At 53.2% G+C, this 22,296-nt stretch overlaps 2 protein-coding genes across 3 annotated transcripts; one reads left to right on the forward strand and one right to left on the reverse strand.

Annotated features, from left to right (window-relative positions):
* The first annotated feature begins 6,716 nt into the window (after positions 1–6,716).
* VAMP1 (vesicle associated membrane protein 1) lies at positions 6,717–14,048 on the forward strand. Of its 2 annotated transcripts, XM_062194746.1 has the most exons (5): positions 6,717–6,832; positions 9,441–9,567; positions 9,770–9,928; positions 11,528–11,579; positions 11,978–14,048. In XM_062194746.1, coding segments are annotated over exons 1-5 (357 nt in total). In that variant the 5' UTR covers positions 6,717–6,830; the 3' UTR covers positions 11,995–14,048. The 2 variants fall into 2 exon arrangements, with proteins under 2 accessions (XP_062050730.1, XP_062050731.1); XM_062194747.1 differs by having other exon boundaries at positions 11,528–14,047.
* A 533-nt stretch (positions 14,049–14,581) lies between these two features.
* Positions 14,582–22,056, reverse strand: TAPBPL (TAP binding protein like). The gene is made up of 7 exons (XM_062194745.1): positions 21,598–22,056; positions 20,675–20,893; positions 20,287–20,559; positions 17,141–17,479; positions 16,305–16,607; positions 15,137–15,220; positions 14,582–15,008 (listed from the first exon to the last, which is right to left on the reverse strand). The coding sequence occupies exons 1-7, from the start codon at positions 21,659–21,661 to the stop codon at positions 14,965–14,967; spliced, it is 1,326 nt and encodes a 441-aa protein (XP_062050729.1). The 5' UTR covers positions 21,662–22,056; the 3' UTR covers positions 14,582–14,964.
* Positions 22,057–22,296: the final 240 nt, after the last annotated feature.

Raw genomic sequence — 22,296 nt, forward strand, 5'->3', positions numbered from 1 at the left:
CCCCAAAGTTTATTTATCTTCAAAGATTTATTTATTTATTTTGAAAGTCAGAGTATAGAGAAGGGAGATACAGAGGGAGAAAGAGAGAGAGAGAGATCATCCAGCTGCTGGTTCTCTCCTCAGATGGCCTCAGTGGCCAGCGCTGGGCAAGGCAGAAGTGAGGAGCCAGGAGCTTCTTCTGGATCTCCCTGGTGGGTGGCAGGGACCCAAGCACATGGACCATATTCTGCTGTTTTTCCCAGGCACATTAACAGGGAACTGGATCTGAAGTGGAACAGCCTGTGCTTTTATGGGATGCTGACATTGCAGGTAGGTGGTGGCTTAAGTTGCTGTGCCACAGTGCCAGCCAGGAAGCACAAGTTTTTTTTTTTTCCTGACAGGCAGAGTTAGACAGTGACAGAGACAGAAAAAAAGGTCTTCCATTGGTTCAGCCCCCAAATGTCTGCCACGGCCGGCACACTGCGTCAATCCGAAGCCAAGAGCCAGGTGCCTCCTCCTGGTCTCCCATGCGGGTGCAGGGCCCAAGCACTTGGGCCATCCTCCACTGCCTTCCTGGGCCACAGCAGAGAGCTGGACTGGAAGAGGAGCAACCAGGACAGAATCCAGCGTCCCAATTGGGACTAGAACCTGGGGTGCCGGCACCACAGGCGGAGGATTAGCCAAGTGAGCCGCGGCACCAGCCCAAAAGTTTTAATTTTGATGAAGTTCTGGTTTTTTGTTGTTGTTGTTGCTTATGTTTTTATTGTCATATCTAAGAAACCATTGCCTAATCCAAGGTCACAAAGACATACACCTATATTTGAAAAAAAAATTTATAGGGGCCAGCGCTATGGGTATAGCAGGTAAAGCTGCTGCCTTTGGCACTGGCATCCCATATGAGCACTGGTTGAAATCCTGGCTGCTCCATTTCCGATCCAGCTCCCTGCTAATGTGTCTGGGAAAGCAGTAGAAGATGGCTCAAGTCTTTGGGCCCCTTACCCATGAAGGAGACCCAGAAGAAGCTCCTGGCTCCTGGCTTCAGATTGGCTCAGCTCCAGGCATTGCAGCCATTTGGGGAATGAACCAGCAGATGGAAGATCTTTCTCTGTCTTTCCCTCTCTGTCTGTAACTCTGCCTTTCAAATAAAGAAATCAATTCTTTTAAAAAAGCTTTATAGTAGTAGCTCTTACATTTAAGTTAATGCTTGTATGTGTGTGAAAAAATTCATTCCTTAGCATGCATTCCGTTAGCCCCACTTCTGTTGAAGACTATCCTTTCCCCACTGGATGATCTCGTCACCCTTGTTGAAAACCAGTTGACAGGGACAGTCGTTGTGATGTACTCGGGATGCCTGCATTCCATGTTAGAGTGCTGGTTCGAGTCTTGGCTACTCCACTTCCAAGCTTGCTTCCTGCTGATGCATCCTGGGAGGTAATAGGCGATAACCCAAGTACTTGGGTCCCTGCCACCCATGTGGGAGACCTAGATTGAGTTCTGGGTTCCTGGCTGTTGTGGGAATTTGGGTAACGAACCAATGGATGGGAAGTCTAGGTATCTGTCACTCTGACTTTAAGTAGACAAAAACCAAGTAAACACTAAAAAAAAAAAAAGATGACATAAATGTAAAGTAAATTCTATTTCATATCCAAACTTTTTGCTTTCCTTAATTTACTAGTTGCCTCCTTTTCTTTTTTTACGTATCTACTTCTAATTTTTCCATAGGCCCCATCAGATCTGTAAAATACATGTTCATATATCTTTCAAATGCTTCAACATGTCAAGCACTTTATCATTTTCTTTCCCTGGAGACTGCCTTGCAGGGTTTTCCATCTCAGGAGTCGGTCAGGATAGGTTTTCTCCGTTCCAAGTATTTTCTTTCACCAGTGGTGTGTGCATTTGGCATCCCCACTCCTAGATTTACTGCCTTTCTCTTTCCTATTTCCCAGAGTGCACGCTGCAGTGGCTCACTTATGACGGGAGGTCACACTTTTTTTTTTTTTAACATTTATTTATTTATTTATTTGAGAGGTAGAGTTACAGTGAGAGGAAGAGACAGAGAGAAAGGTCTTCTTTCCATTGATTCACTCCCCAGATGGTTGTAATGGCTAGAGCTGTGGCTGCAACGGCCGGAGCTGTGCCAATCCAAAGCCAGGAGCCGGGTGCTTCTTCCCAGTCTCCCACGTGGGTGCAGGGGCCCAAGCACTTGGGCCATCTTTTACTGCTTTCTCAGGCCATAGCAGAGAGCTGAATTGGAAGAGGAGGGGCCGGGACTAGAATTGGCATCTGTATGAGATGCCGGTGCTGCAGGCGGAGGATTAACCCACTGTGCCACAGCGCCAGCCCCAACTCACTACATTTGGACGTATGTCTTTATTCTATCACCTTCTACTGATAATTTGGCTATAATAGAATTCTAGGTTAATAATGTGTTTTTCGTGGAATTTTAAAGGAACCAGACCATTGTCCACTGTCTCCCAATCTTGTATTGAGACACATTATGATTTCTGTTCCATTTTTATTCTCTTTTTGAAAGACTTTAGGATCTCCTGTAGCATTCTGAGATTTCACAAAGATAGGTCTTGTTTTTTTATTATTATTTTTACTGTGCTGGACAAATACATACTATTTAATCTGGAAAGGCTTATTCAATTCTTGTGTTTCTTTTATACTCACACACACACACTCCGTGTCACATATCCTGTTTTCTGCTTTGAGGTTCTCTATTAGTCAGACATTGAAGTATTTTCTAATTTTCTTTCTTTTTTCCTGTCTCTACTGTGACTGGTTTTTATTCTTGGTACCTTGTTTCTTACTTGTTTTCAATTTTCGACCACAATTTGCTTTTCTTGGAACTGTATCTGTGGAAATTCCCCAAGGCCTACATTGAAGATGAGTTCATCCAGAGAGGATTTGCAGTTCTTCTGCCAGGTACTTGGAGGTACTGTCCACTCAAAACCACTTAAATTCTCCGTTTTGTTTTTAGGATCAATAAGGAATTCAGGTAGGAAAACCATATATAATGGTTATAAATATCTGAAGATATTTAAAAGAGAAAAATAAAATAGCTCCAGTTGGCACCGAGGTTCCAGACAATTATCTGAACAGTCTCACAGGGCAGTTTAAGTGCTGGCATATTTTTAATCCACCATGAGTTTTTTTAAAATTATTTATTTATTCAAAAGGCAGAGTGACACACACACACACAGAGTGAGAGAGATAAACAGATTTTCTATCTCCGGGTTCACTCCTCAAATGACTGCAACAGCTGGGGCCAGGAACTCCATCCTGGTGTCTTCCATAGGTGGCAGGGGCCCAAGTATCTGGACCATCCTCTGCTGCTTTCCCAAGTACATTAGCAGGGAGCTGGATCAGAAGTGGAGCAGCAGGGACTTGAACTGGCACTCTGACATGGGAAGCCACATCATCATAAGTGGCAGCTTAATCCACCACACCCCAGCGGGTCTGTCAGTCTACTCCTACATAAGGATACAATTCTTTAGTTCTTTGGGGTTTCGGCTTTATGCCAAGGGCCTTCTACTGGATTTCTAATTTTGGGTAAGGCCTGCACTTTGTCTGCTTACACCTTAGCAGCAGCGTGTGAGGCTCTGGAGCCACCTCTCTGAGTTCCAGTTTTCACTTAGTTTTTGGTCTTAGATAGTCTTACTTTCTTATCAGCTCATCATACATGTTTTAAAATGCCCTTTTAGGCAAAGGGCCTAGAAAGATTTTGAAAAACAATAAAGTGGGAGGAATAAACTCTATCTGATGTTAAGGCTTATTATTTAACCACAATACTCAAGACAGCTTGGTACTGGGAGAAGGATAAACACATTGAACAATGGAACTGAAGAGAAAACACAGAAATGGATTTGGGCCATCTTCCACTGCTTTCCCAGGCAATAGCAGAGAGCTGGATCAGAAGTGTAGCAGCCAGGACTCGAACTGGCACCCCCATGGGATGCTGGCACTGCAGGCAGCAGCTTTACCCGCTATGCCACAGTGCCAGCCCCATAAATAAGTAAATCTTTTTTTTTTTTTTTACAGGCAGAGTGGACAGTGAGAGAGAGAGACAGAGAGAAAGGTCTTCCTTTGCCGTTGGTTCACCCTCCAATGGCCGCCGCGGCCGGCGTGCTGCGGCCGGCGCACCGTGCTCATCCGATGGCAGGAGCCAGGTGCTTCTCCTGGTCTCCCATGGGGTGCAGGGCCCAAGCACTTGGGCCATCCTCCACTGCACTCCCGGGCACAGCAGAGAGCTGGCCTGAAAGAGGGGCAACCGGGACAGAATCCGGCACTCCAACCAGGACTAGAACCTGGTGTGCCGGCGCCGCAAGGCGGAGGATTAGCCTATTGAGCCACAACGCCGGCCCAAATAAGTAAATCTTAAAACAACAACAAAAGACGAATTAGTGTAGTCAAGGGTTAGGGATGGGGTGAGGTAGCTATAACACAATAGCACAAGGGAGCCTTGTGGTAACATAATAATTCTACATCCTGTAGTAGTGGTTGCACAAATCTACATGTGTGATAAAAATAGCATAAAATTATGCAAACATATACACAAATGTTTGTAAAGCTTGCAAAATAAGAAATAAACTCTGGATTACATCAATGTCAATTTTCTTGTTTTAATACATACTAGAGTTATACAAGGTGTTACCATTGGGAGAGGGTGAAGGGCTGCACAAGGGAACCCTCTTGTGTTTTTCTTTTTTGATACCTCCTGTAAATGTATAATTATTCAAAGACAAAAAATTAAGAGGTACAGGTGGGCATTGTAGTGCAGTGGGTTAAGCTCTGTCTTTGGATGTCTACATCCCATGTAAGTGCCTGGGTGCCAGCGCCAGCTACTCTGCTTCTGGTGCAGCTTCCTGCTAAGGTGTCATGGGAGGCAGTAAGATGACGGCGTAAGTGTTTGGGCCCCTGCCACCCATATAGGAGATCCAGAGGGAGTCCCAGGATCCTGGCTTCAACTGGAGCCAGCCCTGGCTGTTGAGCCCTGATCTCCCTGCACAAAGCAGGGAGCTGGATCAAAAGTGGAACAGCCGGGACTCAAACTGGCACTCTATTATGGGATGGCGGGGTTGTAAAGTGTGGCTTAACCTGCTGAGCCACAAGGCTCGCTCTTGCTCATTTTCACATTGTCTTTAACGGCTTATAAATTGGTTTTGGTTTTCACAAATTGTCATTTTGATGTAGTTTCAGAAGGAGGAGGGGATAAAGACATAGGATCAGTACATTGCTTCTGAGAACATTCCTTTGAGGGTTTTAAAAAAAGTACTTATTTGCAAGGCAGTGAGACAGACACCGAGAGAAACAGATACAGGCAGACACAGAGAGACTGTCTATCTGCTGGTTCACTCCACAAATGTGTTCAACAGCCAGGGCTGGGCCAAATGGAACTAGGCACCAGGAACTCCATTCGGGTCTTCCACATGGGTGTCAGGGACCCAAGTCCTTGAGTCATCACCCTGCTGTCTCCCAGCATGCACATTAGCAGGAAGCTGGACTGGAAGGAAGGCCAGGGACTTGGACCCGGGGACTCTGGTATGGAATGCGAGTTCTGCCAAACACCTGTTCCTGTTTCAAAGGTTTTAAGAAGACTTGTGACATATGGATAGATCACTCTGGTAGTTCCTTAAAGGATGGACATGGGGGAGGGCTATACTTTAAGCAGATAATATTTCTTATTGATTCTAGGAGGCACTTTTTTTTTTTCATTTTAATATCTCCTAGGTTGGGATGTTTCTCTGTAGCTATTAGTCAGCAGTCACACATTATTTGTCATACCTGCTCATGAAAATCAAAACTCGCAAAATGGGTTTCAGGCTTGGAAGAAAATTCCAGAAAAGGAAGAAGACTTGGGGAAGGCTGTATCACCACAGCCTCTGAGGCGTGCGCTTTGTGTGGAAGCTCACGGGCACCTAAAAATGAGTAAAAAAAAAAAAAAAATCACTAAGAATCAGTCTCTGAACGTGAAGTTTTAGGGATACTGATATCATGTAATTATTTTCTATTTTCCATTTTGTCTATGCGGGAGCGTGAAATGTGAGGAAAATCTCTACACTTCCAATAAATGTAAACCAGAGATTCTGCACGGTCAGAAAGCACTGCAAATGTTTCTTTGCATCCTTTTTTCTTGGACATAAGGTAAAGGTGTTTTACCTCTGGCGACGTGGAAGGGACAAGCATTCCTGAAACAAGAGGGAGGAAAAGCCTTGTGGATCCTGAACCGTCAGGGCAACTTCTCAGAGGCGGGGTGGAGCAGCGGCCAGGTCTGGGCCACAGCGTAGGCGCACGTGCACGGGCTTAGAACACACCGAAATAAAGGACAATGCTTTCTGAAGCCCACTCCTCCCGCCAAAACACCGCCTCTGCTAGTACTCCAGAGACGGCAGGAGCCGCTCGGCCACTGGTTGGGAGGCACCAAACAGGCCTCCTTCAAACTGTCGCGGACCGGCAGGGCCAGCATTTCCACCTCGCCCGGTCGCTTAGCTGGACAGGTACGAGCCTCGCCGCCACCGCATCCTTTCCGAGCCGAGAGGAGAGGAGAGCTGTGATTGGCAAACTTACAGGGGCGGGGCGGGCTAGGACTTAGTCCCGCCTTCGCTCCTGGGTCCAACGACTTTCCTGGGCGTGGATTGGGCCACTGGGCTGTCCATGTAGCCCGGGGGCGTGGCCGGCGCTAATAAAGATGCGGCTGGCGCGGCAGCTGCAGTGAGTTCCACGCGGCTAGAGCTCCGGGTGGTCAGCGGCAGGCGGAGCTCGGTGGTTCCGGCCGCAGCGTCCCACCGCCCCGTGTCTCGTCGCAGCCTCGGCAGAGGGGACGGACCCAACCTCCCTCCGTCAGAAAAATGTGAGTTGTCTCCCATGTGGGGGCTCGACGCCTCCTTGCTGACTCTCGCCCCCAGCGCCGGACTCTGCGGGACGGAAAATGGCGCATTGCAGCAGCTGCGGCGACGCGGGGAACCACCACCGCGCGCCGCCCCCAGACCGGGCCATCCCCGGGGAGGGGGGCAGCACCCCACGCCCGCACCAGGCGCAGCCAGCACCGCGTCGGCGCGGCAGGGGCGCAGGGGTCTCACATTCATTGCACCCTCTCCTCTCGTCTTCATGGAGCCTCCGCCTAGGGTAGCCCGGGGAGAGGGCGATACGGGTCCTGGAGACAGCCACGTCGGGACCTCCAAGGCTCTTTGCTGTGGTCAGGTGCACTTGCCCCTGGGTACCTTGGGTTGCTCTGCTGTCTCTGGGTTTTGTGTATGAATCTCACCCGAGGTGTGTGATGTGTGCTGCCGTGGTAGCAGTGAGAAGCAAACTCAAGAAACTCCAAGTGGGCAGCCCAGGGACTCTAGGGGCAGTGGCGTGTGAGCCCACGCAACGTCTGTTCCAAGGCCATCCGTTTAGGAGGTGTTTTCCTGTCGTAGAGTCCTAGTCAAGTATTCGGGAGAAACAAGGAGGGGCTGAGCGTGGGCCCCCTTCCAACACACACAGTCTAGTCTCCAACCATCTTCAGCCTCACCCCTCTCCCAAAGTCCTGGGGGAGAACCACGCAAATGAAGCACTTCCCCGGTAGGACCACCCTGTGTCTAAGAGGAAATTTTTTTCCTCATTACTGCTTAATCCCTGGATAGTTCCCTGCTGTTTTTCCAACTCCCTACGAGTTGCAAGTGAAATGAGCTACCCAAATGCTTGTCTAACCATCTCGCCTTTTCTCTTTGATTTTTGTGGATTTAGCAGAGTTGCTATTCTGTGCATCTTGGGCAAACCTTAGGATTCCGGTGGTTTTCATTTGGAGAGGGGGAACCTTCTTGGCTGATGGTTCCAGATAGCATCCATGTGGGATGGACGGGAGGAGATGGAGAGAGAGTGGTGGTTAGCGGGGCATCACGAGGTCTCTGACCTTAATCTTGTCATTGGTGCCACCATCCTGGATTGCTTCCAGTATCTGCTGCTACCTACTCATTGAATTTTCTGCCTTCAGTTCGGAACTAGATTGCTTAGCCAGCTCAGTAGGCGAACAAGAGCCACTGGCACACCGGCTCTGTGTCTTTCCTTCCTTGTGCCTTGGAAGAAAATGTGATTCCTTAAATGGGGATGAGTCAGGCCTGATCTGTAGTGTAGCCTCTCTGAGGGTTATTGTTCCTGTTATTAGACTGGAAGAATTCGCTTAGTGAAGGAGAGAAACTTCAGTCTAGAGATACTTTGCTGATACTTTGTGATTACCCCAGGAATTTGCTTTTTGATGGCTGTGTGATTTAATCCCTTGTGAATTTACTCTTGGACTACAAAATATAAGGGTACTTTAGCAAGTTCATGGAAATAATGCATATTATGGCAAAAGTATGCATGCCCCCCCCACCAAAATAAACTTTTAGCTCTGATTTTCACAGGGTTTTTGGAGTACTCTTGTGTGTTTTGTGAGGTTCTGCTTTGGTTTGAGGGGTTCTCTATCAACTTTGAGAGGTCTCCTCCGCTGCCCGTGGGTTCCTCCTTGGCAGGGAAGAAAATCACCTTAGGTTAGCCTTAGGTTACTTTCTGGGAATTCTTTAGGAGTTGAGTTTGGCCTCTGTGTGTTGGGCCATGGAGGGGAGTTTCACTTGAAGAGCCCACACTAGATCATTGTCTTTGAAGCTTAAGGGGTCCCTTGGCCTGAGTGGTGCTGAACAAAAGAACAGTCTCCATGTGGCTGTAAACAAGATTTCTCTTTGGGACATCAGGAACTAGGTGAGTCTTCTGAGACTCTGCCAAAACTAGAAGAAGAGAGGACAGAATGTCCACAAAGCTTATACACTGAGGACTATTTCTAGCATTTTTTGCTTCCTGTCTTAGCTCTTGGAACAGTTTCCATAACTAATGCAATTACTTTGGGCCCCAGATTCTAAGTGAAACCCCCATCATCTCTGCCAAAAACAAAGCAGGCAAACAGTCCTGACTCACTCCTCCTACACAGACTTTGCCTTTGGTGGTTCTCCAAGTTGTCCTTATGGCAGCCCCGCTGTGCTAACTGTGTGTGAAGCAACCAATAGCTGGATCCCCGTAAGCCGAGTCTGCCAGCTCACTCTTCCCTTCTGGAGTCAAGCTCTGGAGTTCAGTCCATAGGCTTGTCTGATGATTTAGTGTTTTCTGTGAGTTTCTGCTGTTCTAGACTGGGTTTTGACTCCGACGGCCAGGGAGATGTCATGTAGTCCGAGGCCGATACCTTTTTCTCATAGCTCTTGTGCCAGAGGAGAGGTTTGGGTTTGGGTCACAGGATAGCCCCAAGTGAGATCTCTCGATGCCACCCTAGGTGTCCCCAGGCCCCATGTAGGTGTTGCGACAGGATCTTCATCGTTTGCTTCTTGCCCCTGTGCCGGTCTCCCAGTTTGGATTGCCAGGGAGCTAGCAGCCCTTGCCTTTGCACACATCCCAGTCACAGCTGCCTGGAGGCACAGGGTGAGTGCGACTTTGCCCTCTTCTCTCCACAGGTCGGCTCCAGCCCAGCCACCTGCCGAAGGGACAGAAGGGGCCGCCCCAGGTGGGGGTCCCCCTGGCCCTCCTCCCAACATGACCAGTAACAGACGACTACAGCAAACGCAGGCGCAAGTGGAGGAGGTGGGTGGACAGCTGTTTCTCGGTTTCCAAAACACAGAAGCATCTTGCCTGTACTTTCTTTTTTTTTAAGAATATTGCTGGTAGCTAGAGGCTCTGGGAGGCAAAGCGCCCCTCAGAGTTGCTCAGGGCCAGACTGGTGACATCGTTCTTTTCCGCGTCTCTAGTGGGGCGTTTAGCAGCCTTGTTTGTGCGCCTCCCCCAGGTGGTGGACATCATGCGTGTGAACGTGGACAAGGTCCTGGAGAGGGACCAGAAGCTCTCCGAACTGGATGACCGAGCTGACGCCTTGCAGGCAGGTGCATCCCAGTTTGAGAGCAGTGCTGCCAAGCTAAAGAGGAAGTATTGGTGGAAAAACTGCAAGGTGAATTTTCTTGTCTTCTCCCCCTTCTTTTCCTGGGCTCCACTTGTCACGGACAAGAAAACTCTCAGCTTCCGGATTTCTGCCCTCTGATGGCTCAGGATCGCTGCCCTGCGCTCGCGCTCGCTCTTGGGAGGAAATCCCAGCCGCTGCCCACTCGAGCTGCATTACCCCAGCTCGGCCACCAGGGCGCGCTAGAGAGCTCTGCCCGGGTAATGGGAGAAACACCCGGGAGGGGGCGCAGGAATGGCTAGGGGCTTTTCCTCACAAAGGCTTGCCTGGCCCTTTCTCAGACAGCCAGTGTCAACACAGTGGCACAGGTTTACACACACGCACGCACACACACACATTTTTAGAATACCTGCAACTTTTAGGAATGAGCTGAACACTTAAACCTGAACCCATTGACTAAAGATCTGAAGTCTGTAGCTCCTCTGGAACTCCATTCAAAGCCCCCAGGCAATAGGAACTGAGCAAAAAGGAGCCAGCTACAGTTTATGAAAAGCCAGGAGGAGTGAGTTCTAGCGTTCTATAGCACTGTAGGGTGACTATAGTTCACATCAGCATATTCTATAAAGAAATAGAGGAGTTCTCGACACAAAGAAATGATACATGTTTAAAGAGAAGGAAACACTAACTATCCTGATTTGGTCATTATATATTGTAAACATGTATCAAATTATCACACTGTACTCTATTAGTATGTACAACTGTTACATGTCAATTAAAATTTTTTTTTTGAAATTTATTTATTTGAAATGCAGAGTTACACACACACAGAGAGAGAGAGAGAGAAATATAGAGAGACCTTCCATCCTCTCTTCACTCCCCAAATGACTGCAGTGGCCAGGGCTGGGCCATGCTGAGACCAGAAGCTTCATCCAGGTCTCCTTCGTGGGTAGCAGGGGCCCAGACATTTGAGCCATCTTCCACTGCTTTTTCCAGGCTATCAGCAGGGAGCTGGATTGGAAGTGGAGCAGCTGGGACATGAAATAGCACCCCTATGGGATGCCGGTATCTCAGGTGATAGCTTTACCCACTACACCATAACACCAGCCCCTAAAAAATGTTTTTTAGAGCCGCAGATGTGGTGCTAGGGTCATGATTCTCTGGGAAGCAGAGAGTTTGGGCCTGCCTGAGAGGCCTTGCAGCCGCCTGGGTGGTGGGTAGCTGCTTCTGCTGTCCCAAGAATGGAGCAGGTTTGGCCAGTGCTGTGGCAGAGTAGGCTAAGCCTCCACCTGCAGTGTCGGCATCCCATATGGGCACCGATTCTAGTCCTGGCTGCTCCTCTTCTGATCCAGCTCTCTGCTGTGGCCTGGGAAAGCAGTGGCCCAAGTCCTTGGGCCCCTGCACCCATGTGGGAGACCCAGAAGAGGCTCCTGGCTCCTGGCTTCAGATTGGCACAGCTCCGGCCATTGCGGCCATTTGGGGAGTGAACCAGTGGAGGAAGAACTTTGTCTTTGTCTCTCCCTCTCTGTAACTCTACCTCTTAAATAAATCAATAGAAACTTAAAAAGAGCGGAGGAGGTTCTGCTGCAGTGTCTCTGGCCCTGGTTCTTTTCCTCAAGTCCAGGGGCTCAGTTTTCCCCCCTGTCTCCTCAGATGATGATCATGCTGGGAGCTATCTGTGCCATCATCGTGGTAGTTATTGTAAGTAAGTATCGCTGAGGTTGCTCGTGGGGTGAAGAGGTGGGAAGGTCCCGGAGTCTCCTCCCAGCCCTGCCTGCCTGCCTGCCTGCCTGGGGAGTGGGGCTGCTCTGACTGAGGTATGGAGACCGCTGCTGGGGGATCATCGCCTGGTTCGGGAGGGCGGAAGGGCGTAGCCAAGGGGCTTCCTCAATGGACAGGCCTGCTCCTTGCAAGGATTGGCGGGGAGGAGGCCCCTCCTGTTCTGAGGAAGTGGGGCTGGCTGGGGTCAGAGGGTCAGTATGGGCATGGGGTGCAGGTGCACCTGAAAGACCTGAATGTGTGGTGACTTGATGTAACTTGCCCTCTTGTTTTCTCCTGTCTCTCTCTCTCTTCCGTCTGGGACTTCCTGATTCCTGTGTGCAGTCTACTTTTTTACTTGAGAATGTGCCACCCCCGCCCTGTCCTCCATTGCCACCCAGACTCACGTCCTTCTCCCTCTGTCTGCTCTCTTCAACAACGCCCCCATCTGCCTCCCTCCATCCCGGCCCAGGCTTCTCCACCACCCACTCCTCTGTGCTGCGTCCATTTGCTCCGTGTCCCTGCACACTGGAAATGCTGCTCGTGGCGCAGTCTTGACGTCACCACCTGAAAGGCAACAGCTGGTGCCTCCTCCCTGCCCCCTTTCTGTGTATTCCAGTTCCCCGAGAGCCAAAGAAGGGTTGGAAGGCTGAGAAGTGCGCAGGCAGTTGCCAAGAGGCAGGGGAGGGGAGGTCATTGGTGCCCGTAGCGTCTCCCAGACAGGCCAGGCCGCTGGCAGGAGGAGGCCCTGGAGAGTTAGAAAGACGGCGGCTTGCTCGGCGCTGCCCTGGTCACCTGCAGCTTTTCTGCTGTCCCAGGCCTGAAGGGGGTGCCGGCGATTGGTCCAGAGTCTACCGTAGTCTCACGCAATACCCTGGGTTTTGCAGTTAGTCCTGATCTGTGAGTTCAAGAGTTTCTAAATCTCTGGGGATCTTACAGCCTTTTGCTTTGTTCTCTGTCGGTCTGGAGAACACTTCATGATTATGAAAATACCGGGACTCCGACTTCCATCCCGGAGCAGTCCCATTGCCGCTAACCGGAAGGAGCTCTCTCTTCTTCCCATTTTCTGCGGCATTCTATACTGTTTACGACGCCACCAAATGATTTCATCAGCTGAAGTTGGAGACTCTTAATTAATTTTAATTAGTGGCAAAGAGAATGGGAAAGCCTGTTAGAGACAGAGAAGCAGTGATTCAGGGGCCTGCGCTGAAAACAGCAGCTTGTTGCCTCTCCCTAAGGAAGGTCAGGTGCATGAAGAAGTGTGAGGCTGTTAGAAGGGGGGCTCCCAGGACCCCCTGAAGCCTCTCCTCCATACCACCCCAGTGTCCTTGCTCAAGGGAGGGGCGGAGCAAGAGGTTCCTCCTGGGGCCGGGCTGGCCTCGAGGACACAGAGCAGGTGGGCAGGTGTGCTTGTGTGTGGCTGTCCTGTTGTGGGTGCTTGTCTGTCCCCCTTCGGAAGCACCCATTCCCGCCCGGAATTTGACTGTCCCCCTATCTTTTCCTCCTGGATCGGTTTGTGTGTACAGAGAGCGGAGCCTGAGGGTGCGAGCCAGTCACCATGGGAAGAGGGGCTAAGCTTCAGGAAACCCAGGTGAGGGGGAGGGCCAGCTGGGAACACAAGTGGCGTCCCCACGGCCCACATTCCCTCGGTCCTCCCATCCACACGCAGGGGAAGGCTGGGGCCGTGCCGGGCCCAGCCTGGAGGCCCACGTTCCACGCTGCAGCATTTCACGGTGCAAAACCATCCTTCCTCTCCTTCCGCCCCGACTTCCCACGGTCCCTTCGTCCTGCCCCCAGGGCGGGACTGAAGAGCTGGAAGACAGCGGTCAGTGTACCCTCCCAGTGGGCCCCTCGAAGGCCTCCGCTCTCCTCTGGGCTCCTCCTTGCCTCAGGCAGGGGTCACCGCTGGAGAAGAACCACCACTGTCCTCGCTGTGCCCCACGCCTGGAGCAAATCTGCCCTCCTGGCTCCTCCGCCCTCCTATGGGACACCTTTCCCGGGTTTCTGTCCCTGTGAGGCTCACCAGCTGTAGCTGTCTTGGTTTTTGGGGGGCTGTTAGCCCTCCTACTTTCTTTCTCACCCCTCCCAGGCCCTCTTCTGTGTCTTTGCTATCCCTTGTCCTCCCCACCGCCCATGTGCATGAGCAAATATGCAACTGAACCCGGGACTTGGCCGTCGAGTGAAGCCGAGCTTCCCACATCCCCTTCTCCAGTTTGCCATGAGATGATGTGGGGTGTCCACCGTGTGTCTGTCATCGCCTCTCTGTCTTTTTTCCTAACCCCAACCTCATACTTGTATAGAGTAATACAGTTGTACTTCCACCAAAGGCATGTGGCATTTACCGACTTCATGTATTCTCAGCAAAGGCAAAAAATACAGATTCCTACCGGTACACCGACTCGGTGGTTGTCTGGGGAGTGTCATTTCTTTCTAGTACTCTGATGTTACATTAGACCAGCAGGGCCGGCGTGTGTTTGCCTTGCAGTCTTCACGGGGATGGAAGATCTGGGTCGCACGGGAAGTGGTCTCCACTGTTTGTACCTGAAGCAGCCCAGCTCTCGCAGGTGCTCGGTCAGGAGAGGAAGTGATGACAGGAAGCGGAGTGGGCCCACGCTGGCAAACAACTGCAGGGGTTCTTGGGCCCCTCCACCCACCTCCTTTCTGGGCCCCGGGGCTGCCTGTCCTGTCACAGGGGATGGGCCCCGAAGAGGCCACCAGCGAACACCCCTTGCCCCGATCATCTGCCCGCACAGCCGTCTGGTGCTGAGTTCCTGTATGGACCAGGCGTGTTTTAGGAATGAATGGAAGGAGGATTCCGCCCCCGAGGCGGAGTGAGTGAGCAGCTGATGGGAATCTTGCCACAGAGCCGCTGAGGTGGAGCCCAGGTGGTGCCTGTGAGGGCCTCTGTGTCACACCTTTAGCACTGGGCCAGCTGGAGCAGCCAGGACTGGGGATGGGGCTCGGCTGTGACCCAGTGTAGGAAGACAAGGAAGTGGCCCAGCTTTGCCTCCGGGGACGCACAGACTTTTATTGGGACGAGTGGAGAGGTTGAGAGTGATGCCCGACCTTGGCCCCTTCTCCCTCACTTGCTGCTGTCCAGATTCCTTCCTGTCCCTCCCCTCAGAGCCGGCGCCTTGGCGTTAACCTCCGTCCAGACCTGCAGCCTTCCTGTCGTCCCCTCACCTCTTCCCATTCTCTCCCTTGGTGCATCAGCCCAGCGCACACAGTGCGGGAAGGCAGAGGCCTGCGCGGAGCCTGGCGCCGCCCGCCCGCCTGTCTCAGCTCTGCAGCTTGACCGAGGGTCCTTTCTTCTTCCTGACACAGGCGGATGGCTACTCAGAATGCCTTGGGGCCTTGGCAGCTCTTGCTGAGGTGGCTAGGAGAAAACGGGGAACAAGCTGGTCTCCTGGGCTCCATCCCGGGCCTGGGTGGGGACCGAGTGGCGTGGGTCGGTGTACAGGTGAGGTGGGTGGGGACCAGGGCCGAGGGCATCCAGGCTCTTACCCTGCCATCTCTGAAACCCCAGGAACAGCAGTGCGAGAAGGAAGAGGCTGCTGGCAAAGATGAATCCAGAGGCCGTTGTCTGCCCTGTGGGTGAGAGCAGCGTGAGCATCGCCCCCAGCTCCCCGCAGCAGCCCTGGTCCTGGTTCAGGGTTGCCAGGCGTGTGTGTGTTACTTCACACGGCTGCTTCTACCTGCCCGCCTCAGCACGCACTTCTAAAAACTGCTTTGCAAGAGAGATTTAGGTTAGATTAGTTACTGAGATTTTGTAAGCCACTGGGCAGTGACAGAGGCCGGGACAAAACCCCCGTTTGAGGGATGCGCACAGTGTAGCGAGCAGCCAGGGAATGCCTGGGGCTCCCAGGCGTTTGCAGTCAGGGCCAGATTCTTTCCCGTCCCTTCCCGTGTAAAGGTCTCGGCAGCGTTCTGTGGCTTTCGGGAAGCGGTGCCAGCTCAGAGACACGGCGAGCCCGTGAGCGCAGCAGGTCGCCTGCCTGTCACATTTGCCTTTTCCCCCCTCTCGGTAGGTGACCTGGGGCAGATTGCACGCCTTCTGCCAGGGCCCGCTCACTCCTGTCAGGTGGGAGTTGCAGTGCGTGAGGTCAGACACGTGAGTGCTCAGTGCAGTGCCTGATCCGGGTACGTGCTCGGTAAACGTCATTACCCCGAAGCTCCAGAGCCACTTCCCCTTCCCCCGTTTCCCTTTGACCGCGCAGTGCTGAACTGTTTGTGCTCCCAACTTCTCTTCAGGCTGTTTTGTAAGTTGGCCTTTACGTGTGCTGTTCTTCCCACCTAGAATGTTCCCTTCCCCCTGAAGCTAAAATATCAACTCCAATGGCTCCTCCTGGCCATCTTCCCTGCCTGCCTGTCTCTCCTGAACAGAGAGCCCCCAGAGAGCAGGAACAGGCATCACTCAACCTTGACCTCCAGCCCTAAGCCTGTTCCCGGGTACCCTGGAGGCTGGGGTGCAATGAAGCCTCAGGGGCTGGGGGGTGGGAGAAGCTGTGGTTGCTGCAGCCCTGGGAAAGAGAAAGCGGAGAGCAGAGGCAGGAGCGTGAAGAAACTGGGGCTGACTGATGTGTACAAGCAGCAGAATAAGGCCAGGGCACGCGAGGGCTAGGAGCGCCCCCAGCCCAGTACGGAGGAGGGGAAAGGAGGACATTTCTGGTACCTGCTGGGGCCACCCAGATGCTGGCCACGAGGGGCTCCTCCAGGGAGATGTGTGTGACCTGGCAGGTGTAAGTGGCGCCTGCAGGGCCGGGGTCTGCTGTGAGGGAGGAGGAGATGGTATAGGTGCCAGCCGGGCTCTGCCTAAGGCTGGAGAAGGAGGCACCGGAGACTTGGACTGCGGCTCCAGCCAGCTCCTCTCGGGTCCACGTCACTGCCACGTTCAGAGGGTAATAGCCAGCAATGCTGCAGATGAGGGTGGGTGGCACAGCTGTGTTGGCCAAGCTCAGTCGTACTTTGGGGGAAGCTGGAGAAAGAAGGAGGAATCAGATTCCAGAGGGGTCTGACTGGGGACGGCAGGGGGGCTGAAAGTCTTCTGTATCTGCTGAGAGCGAGAGGGGGTGTAGAGACTGAAGTTCCCTCCTCAGCAGTGGACCGAGGAGGGGGAGGGGAGAGTCCGCCTGGATGCAGGTTGTCAGTGGGGTACATTTTCAGGAACAGTAAACGGTAGAGCTGAGTGTTGGCTTCTTACCACAGCGGAGCGGCCGTTTTTATTAAAGAGTATCAGTGACAAGATACTCCTGGTCAGAACCACTCCTATCACCCGTCCTGGGTTTGCTACTGGTCCTCCTTAGGGTGCCCGGGGTGACTGGAGAGGGCCAGTTAGGGCAAGGCAGCAAGATTGTGAGCTGGGCACCTTATCTGATGCCACTGTCTGTGTGTGTCAGGTGATGACATTTGGGTTGTAGGAGTGCAGTCTGTTTAGATCCCAACCTGGAAAACATTCCCGGTAGGCATCTCCCTGCCCATCTCCCCAGGATGACTGAGCCCTGGCCTCACCTTGGATGTTGAGCTGGATGTTTTGTTGAACTTGGTACAGTGAGGTGGTGATCTGGCAAATGTGGACCCCCTCATCCTTTACTGTGAGCCCGGGAAGGGTGAGGGAGGCATTCCTGGCCACGTGTAGCTGCTCCAGCTCCAGGGTAGCACCATCTCGCTTGGCCTGCCCCTTTCCTGTGGTCCAGATGTACACCTGCTGGCCACTGCCCTTATGCTGTTGCCGCCACTCTACGCTGATGAGGTCCAAGCCTGCTGCCATGGAAAAGCTGCAGTGGAGGGAGACCGAGGACCCCAGCAAGGCATTCAAGGATTGGGTCCTTGTTGTCGCCTGGAACTCCACTGCAGAGAGAAAGAGATGGGTAATGGGTAGACTGCTGCTTTCTCAAGTTACTTGGTCTCTGAGCTGTGGGCTTACACCTGCCTCTTCTTCCTCCCTGGACAATGAGTCTGGTTGAACTAATTTCCCAAAAGAAACCCCAAAGAAATAGGCCTCTGGGGGCCAGCGTTGTGTAAGAGTGGGTTAAGCTGCTGCCTGTGACGCCAGCATCCCATGTGAGCACCAGGTTGAGTCCCAGCTGCTCTGCTTCCAATCCAGCTCCCTGCTAATGCACCTAGGAAAGCAGTGGAAGGTGGCCCAAGTGCTTGGGCCCCTGCCACTTATGTGAGGAGACCCAGATGGAGTACGAGGCTCCTGACTTCAGCCTGGGTTTGAGGCCATCTGGAGAGTGAACCAGCAGATGGAAGACCTATCTCTACTTCTCCCTCTCTCTCTGCTGCTCTGCCTTTCAAGTAAATAAATACATCTTCAGAAAGGAAAGTGAAGTAGCCCTCCGGACAGGCCACATGGCACATGGCACTCTGAACTGTTTTAGAGTCGCTTACACCTTGGACAGTCTGATGGGAGGTAGGGATCTGTCACTAGAAAACCACACATGCAAAATGGTGGGTTCCTGTTGACCTCCAGGGAAGACCTGGAGGAGCAGAGAGAGCGCGTTGGGACCCTGGCTGTTCCACTTGCTGGCTCCGTGCCCTTTAGCAGGCACCTGGTGCTGCCATGCTCAGCTGCTGGAGTCCGGCTGCTGTGCAGACTAAGTGGGTCTGAGTCTACGTGCACCCGGGAGCAGCACGGAGCCAAACACACGTAACCGTCGGTCATGAGCAGAGCAATCAGACAAATCCAAGTGGGGACGACCATGCAAGACAGCTGGCCGGGACTCTTCCAAACTGTCCGTGAAAGGCGGCTTCAGATCAGAGACAAGGGACAAGGCAGCTGAGTGTGGGGCACGAGCCTTCTCTGAGTCCTGGAGTTAGAAAAGGAGAACAAACTGGAAAGAACATTCCTGGGACAGTTGGAGTTTGGACTCGATATCTGCGAGTCATGCTGTCAGTTTTAAACAGTCTTCAGCATGGCTCAGATTCTCTATACACTGCACCCTGGCTGTGTGCAGTCAGGAGACCACGCCCCCACCTTGGTTCGCTTCCGCAGTGATCACGATGTGTGATTCAGGAGGAATTGTGCAGCCCTTGCTTCTAGACTAACACACGCTGTTCATGGAGCGTTTCAGGGGAAGCCGTGCCATCTGCAAGTTCATCTCAGTTCAGGGAAGGGAAGAGATAATTTGGCAAAATGCTAACAGTTGAATCAAAAAAGTGAAGGGTATACAGATGTTCTTTTGTTCTTTACCTTAAAAGGGGTTTTTTTGGGGGGGAGGCGTAGAGAGCTGTTGGTTCACTCTCAATGCCCACAATGTCCAGGACTAGGCTGGTGCTGGAGCTGGAGGCAGGAACTGGGAACAAAACCTAGGTTTCCAGGGTCAGCGCTGTGGCATAGTGGGTAAAGCAGCCGCCTGCAGTGCCGGCATCCCATATGGGTGCTGGTTTGCGTCCCAGCTCCTCCACTTCCCATCCAGCTCTCTGCTATGGCTGGGAAAGCAGTTGAAGATGGCCCAAGTCCTTGGGCCCCTGCACCTGGATGGGAGACCTGGAAGAAGCTCCTGGCTTCGGATCGGTGCAGCTCCGGCCATTGTGGCCAATTGGGGAGTGAACCAGTGGATGGAAGACCTCTCTCTCTCTGCCTCTCCTCTCTCTAACTCTGACTTTCAAATAAATAAATAAATCTTTAAAAAACAAACAAACAAACAAACAAACACTTAGGTTTCCCACATAGGTAGGAACCCGGCAGGAAACCAAAAACTTGAGCCATCGCCCATTGATAGGAAATTAGAATTGGGTGCAGGAGCTGAGAACTGAACTGGTACTCCAGCCGTGGGGTGTGGGTATCTTAGCTGCTAAGCTAAGCCCTTGCTCCCTTTTACCTGTTTTGTAAGGGCTGAAAAATCCCTAGCCATTCTAGGACTGTGTCAGACACTGGACGGACGTGAGGACCCTCTCCTGATATGGCAGCATATATTTAGATGGATCCCAGGAAGCTCTGAGTGTTCTAGGGCTTCCTGAGGAGAGCAGGAGCCCTAATCAGCTCTGGCCCTGGTTGTCTCTCCTTGGAGCAGGCGGACCCTAGAGAAGCCAGTGCGTCATGTCATCAGTTTCCTGTGCCTCTAGATGCACGTGACCAGAGTAGCCCCTCACTGTGCGCTGGGAGATAATGCACAGGCAGCTTTTGTGCCTGCAGTCCAGAGGCACAAAAGCTGGATTGGGGTTTGTTTGTTTTGACAGGCAGAGTGGATAGTGAGAGAGAGAGACAGAGAGAAAGGTCTTCCTTTTTGCCGTCGGTTCACCCTCCAATGGTCGCTGCAGCCGGCGCATCTCGCTGATCCAAAGCCAGAAGCCAGGTGCTTCTCCTGGTCTCCCATGGGGTGCAGGGCCCAAGCACTTGGGCCATCCTCCACTACCTTCCCGGGCCATAGCAGAGAGCTGGCCTGGAAGAGGGGCAACCGGGATAGAATCCGGTGCCCCAACTGGGACTAGAACCCGGTGGGCCTGCGCCGCAAGGCGGAGGATTAGCCTGTTAAGCCACGGCGCCGGCCATGGATTGGGGGTTTTTTAGGGTGAAGGGACCAAGGGCCAGGGTTTACCCTGAAATGACTGATGTGGATGGAGGTGGCCTGTTCCTTTCCTCCTCTATTTCGCTATTATTAAAAAGAAAAAAAAAGAACTTCCTTTTTGCTGCTTGCTTTTCATTTTCTCACCTGTGGTCCGCACAGTTCCCTGGGAGCTCAGCGGCAGTTTCAGCATGGGGTGCAAGGCAGCCCCATTCTCAGCGTCTCTGAGAGCCTTCATCACCATGGAGACACTAGGTCCCCCTCCAGACACCTGCACGTTACTGATGAACCACGCTGCTTTCTCAACACTGGCCTTCTGTCTGGCCTGGAGGTGATAGTGGGAGATCTCACAGGTCAGGTCCCTGCCACTGCAGTCGGCGTGGAGCAAGGCCCCGGCCTGGGGAATCTGCACCTGGTCCACTGGGGGAGAAGGGTGCACACAGAGGTCAAGTTGGATTGAGAACACCTGAGCCCGGGGAAGCGGTGTGGGTGGGTGCAGTTGGAACTGGGCTGTCCGGGGGAGGGAGGCTTTTACCCGAGGCCTCGAAGATAACAGGGGGGTCATCTTGGGCCACAGTGAAGTCGGTGAAGCCTTCCAGGGAGCCATCATCCAGCACCGGCACCTGCCTCAGCACGAGCAAGGCCGCCTCCCTGTTGGCAATGCCCGCAAAAGCTCCACGGTGCCCGTCTTCCACTGCCAGGAAGCAACTGAGGACCACATCCACAGCCCGCCACTGCCCTGCTGCACCGAGCTCTGCAGGGAACACAGCGGAGGGAGCTTTGTCCTGCCCAGGTTACCCCGCACCTGCTTTCCGGCCCCACCCCTGACTCCTGCAGTCACCCAGGAAGGTTGGCTGTCTTCCAGGGGCCCCCTCAGTCCCTCCTGTGGTCCCCAAAACTAGCTTGCTGTGCCTGGTCACTACTTCTTGGTGTGAATTAGGCGGAGTCCTAGGATTTGCCTTGCTCGGAATGGCGGACGCTTTTATTCCTGTCTCCAACTACTGAATCAAAGACTGTCTCTTCAGCCAGCAGAGTTCTCAGTAAAGCGAGTAACTGAGCAAACACTGCCGAGGGAGAGGTCCCTGGCGGTTGGCTGGGGCACTTCTCAGATGTCCTGGCCAGCCCACTGCTGCCGCTGCCATGACAGGTAGCCGGCCCTCCCCCACCGCCGGGTCACCGCCCAAGAGAGCTCTGCTCCCGGAGGTGTCAGCTGCCAGGCCAGCGCCCTGGCTCCCCCAGCACCTCCACAGAGCGACCCCTCTACCGCAGCCTACTCCCGGCAGAGCCGTCGGCCCCTCTCCCCACACTCGGGTTGGTTCCTTACTTTGCCAGCCGCTGAGCCTCTCTCCCCTTTGGGCTTGAACGGGGATCAGAAGCCATCCCCGGCCCCTTTGCCTTTCTGGCCCCTGGGACGGTGGTTACCGAGCTCCCTCAGCTTAGCGTCTTCCTCCGACTCACCGGCTTCCGCCGCGCCGCACAGAGCCAAGCAGAGCAGCAGACAGCGCGCCGCCTCCGCGCGCATGGAGACGGCTCGCAGGACCCTTTCCGCCCTCTGCCCTTCCCCACTATCCCACCCGCGGGCAGGGCCGGGGCTCCGCGGAGGAAGCTCCCCAAACACCGGTGCTGGCCAGCCTGCCCTGCGCTTCTCTTTCACTTTCGCTTAGAGGAGGTGGCACCGGGACTGCCGTGGCCAGTGAGTGAAGCCATTGTAGCAGCCGCCAGCCTCGCTCCCTTCTCCTTCTCTCCATGCCTGCTTCCCCAGATCCCCAGGTGATGGCAAAGCTTGACTTCACCGAGCCCTTGGGCTCCCCGCTACCCCCAAGTAAACGGAGATATAACCGTGGGAACGGAGCGGGGGTGGGCGTGGGCTGGAACCAGACGTGGGGTCCTCGGTAGCCTGAGCACCCGTCGTCATTTTCAGTTGGCGCCACACCTGCCCTGCCCCCGCCCCCCAATCTGCTGGCCACGGCCAGATCTTCTGCACGGAGAAGGCTCCTCCCTCAGACCCCGGGGGTGGCTGCCAGCTGGGACTGGAATTCCAGAGAGAAAGCTGGAGGGCAGAGTGCGGCAGTCCCTCACTTTATTTTGCACATCAGCGATACAGCACACACAGCTTTCCAGGCTAAGACTGGGTTTTGCAGCGCAGGGGCAAAGCAG

This window comes from Lepus europaeus, chromosome 6 (genome assembly GCF_033115175.1).
Source record: "Lepus europaeus isolate LE1 chromosome 6, mLepTim1.pri, whole genome shotgun sequence".
Lineage (NCBI taxonomy): Eukaryota > Metazoa > Chordata > Mammalia > Lagomorpha > Leporidae > Lepus > Lepus europaeus.

Coding starts and splice junctions, on each gene's coding strand:
- VAMP1 (XM_062194746.1), top strand. Junction 9,568..9,769: donor CGCAGGCGCAAGTGGAGGAG/GTGGGTGGACAG, acceptor CGCCTCCCCCAG/GTGGTGGACATCATGCGTGT. Junction 9,929..11,527: donor ATTGGTGGAAAAACTGCAAG/GTGAATTTTCTT, acceptor CTGTCTCCTCAG/ATGATGATCATGCTGGGAGC.
- TAPBPL (XM_062194745.1), bottom strand. CDS start 21,661: ATGCGCGCGGAGGCGGCGCGCTGTCTGCTGCTCTGCTTGGCTCTGTGC. Junction 20,894..21,597: donor GTGCGGCGCGGCGGAAGCCG/GTGAGTCGGAGG, acceptor TGTTCCCTGCAG/AGCTCGGTGCAGCAGGGCAG. Junction 20,560..20,674: donor TGTTATCTTCGAGGCCTCGG/GTAAAAGCCTCC, acceptor CTTCTCCCCCAG/TGGACCAGGTGCAGATTCCC.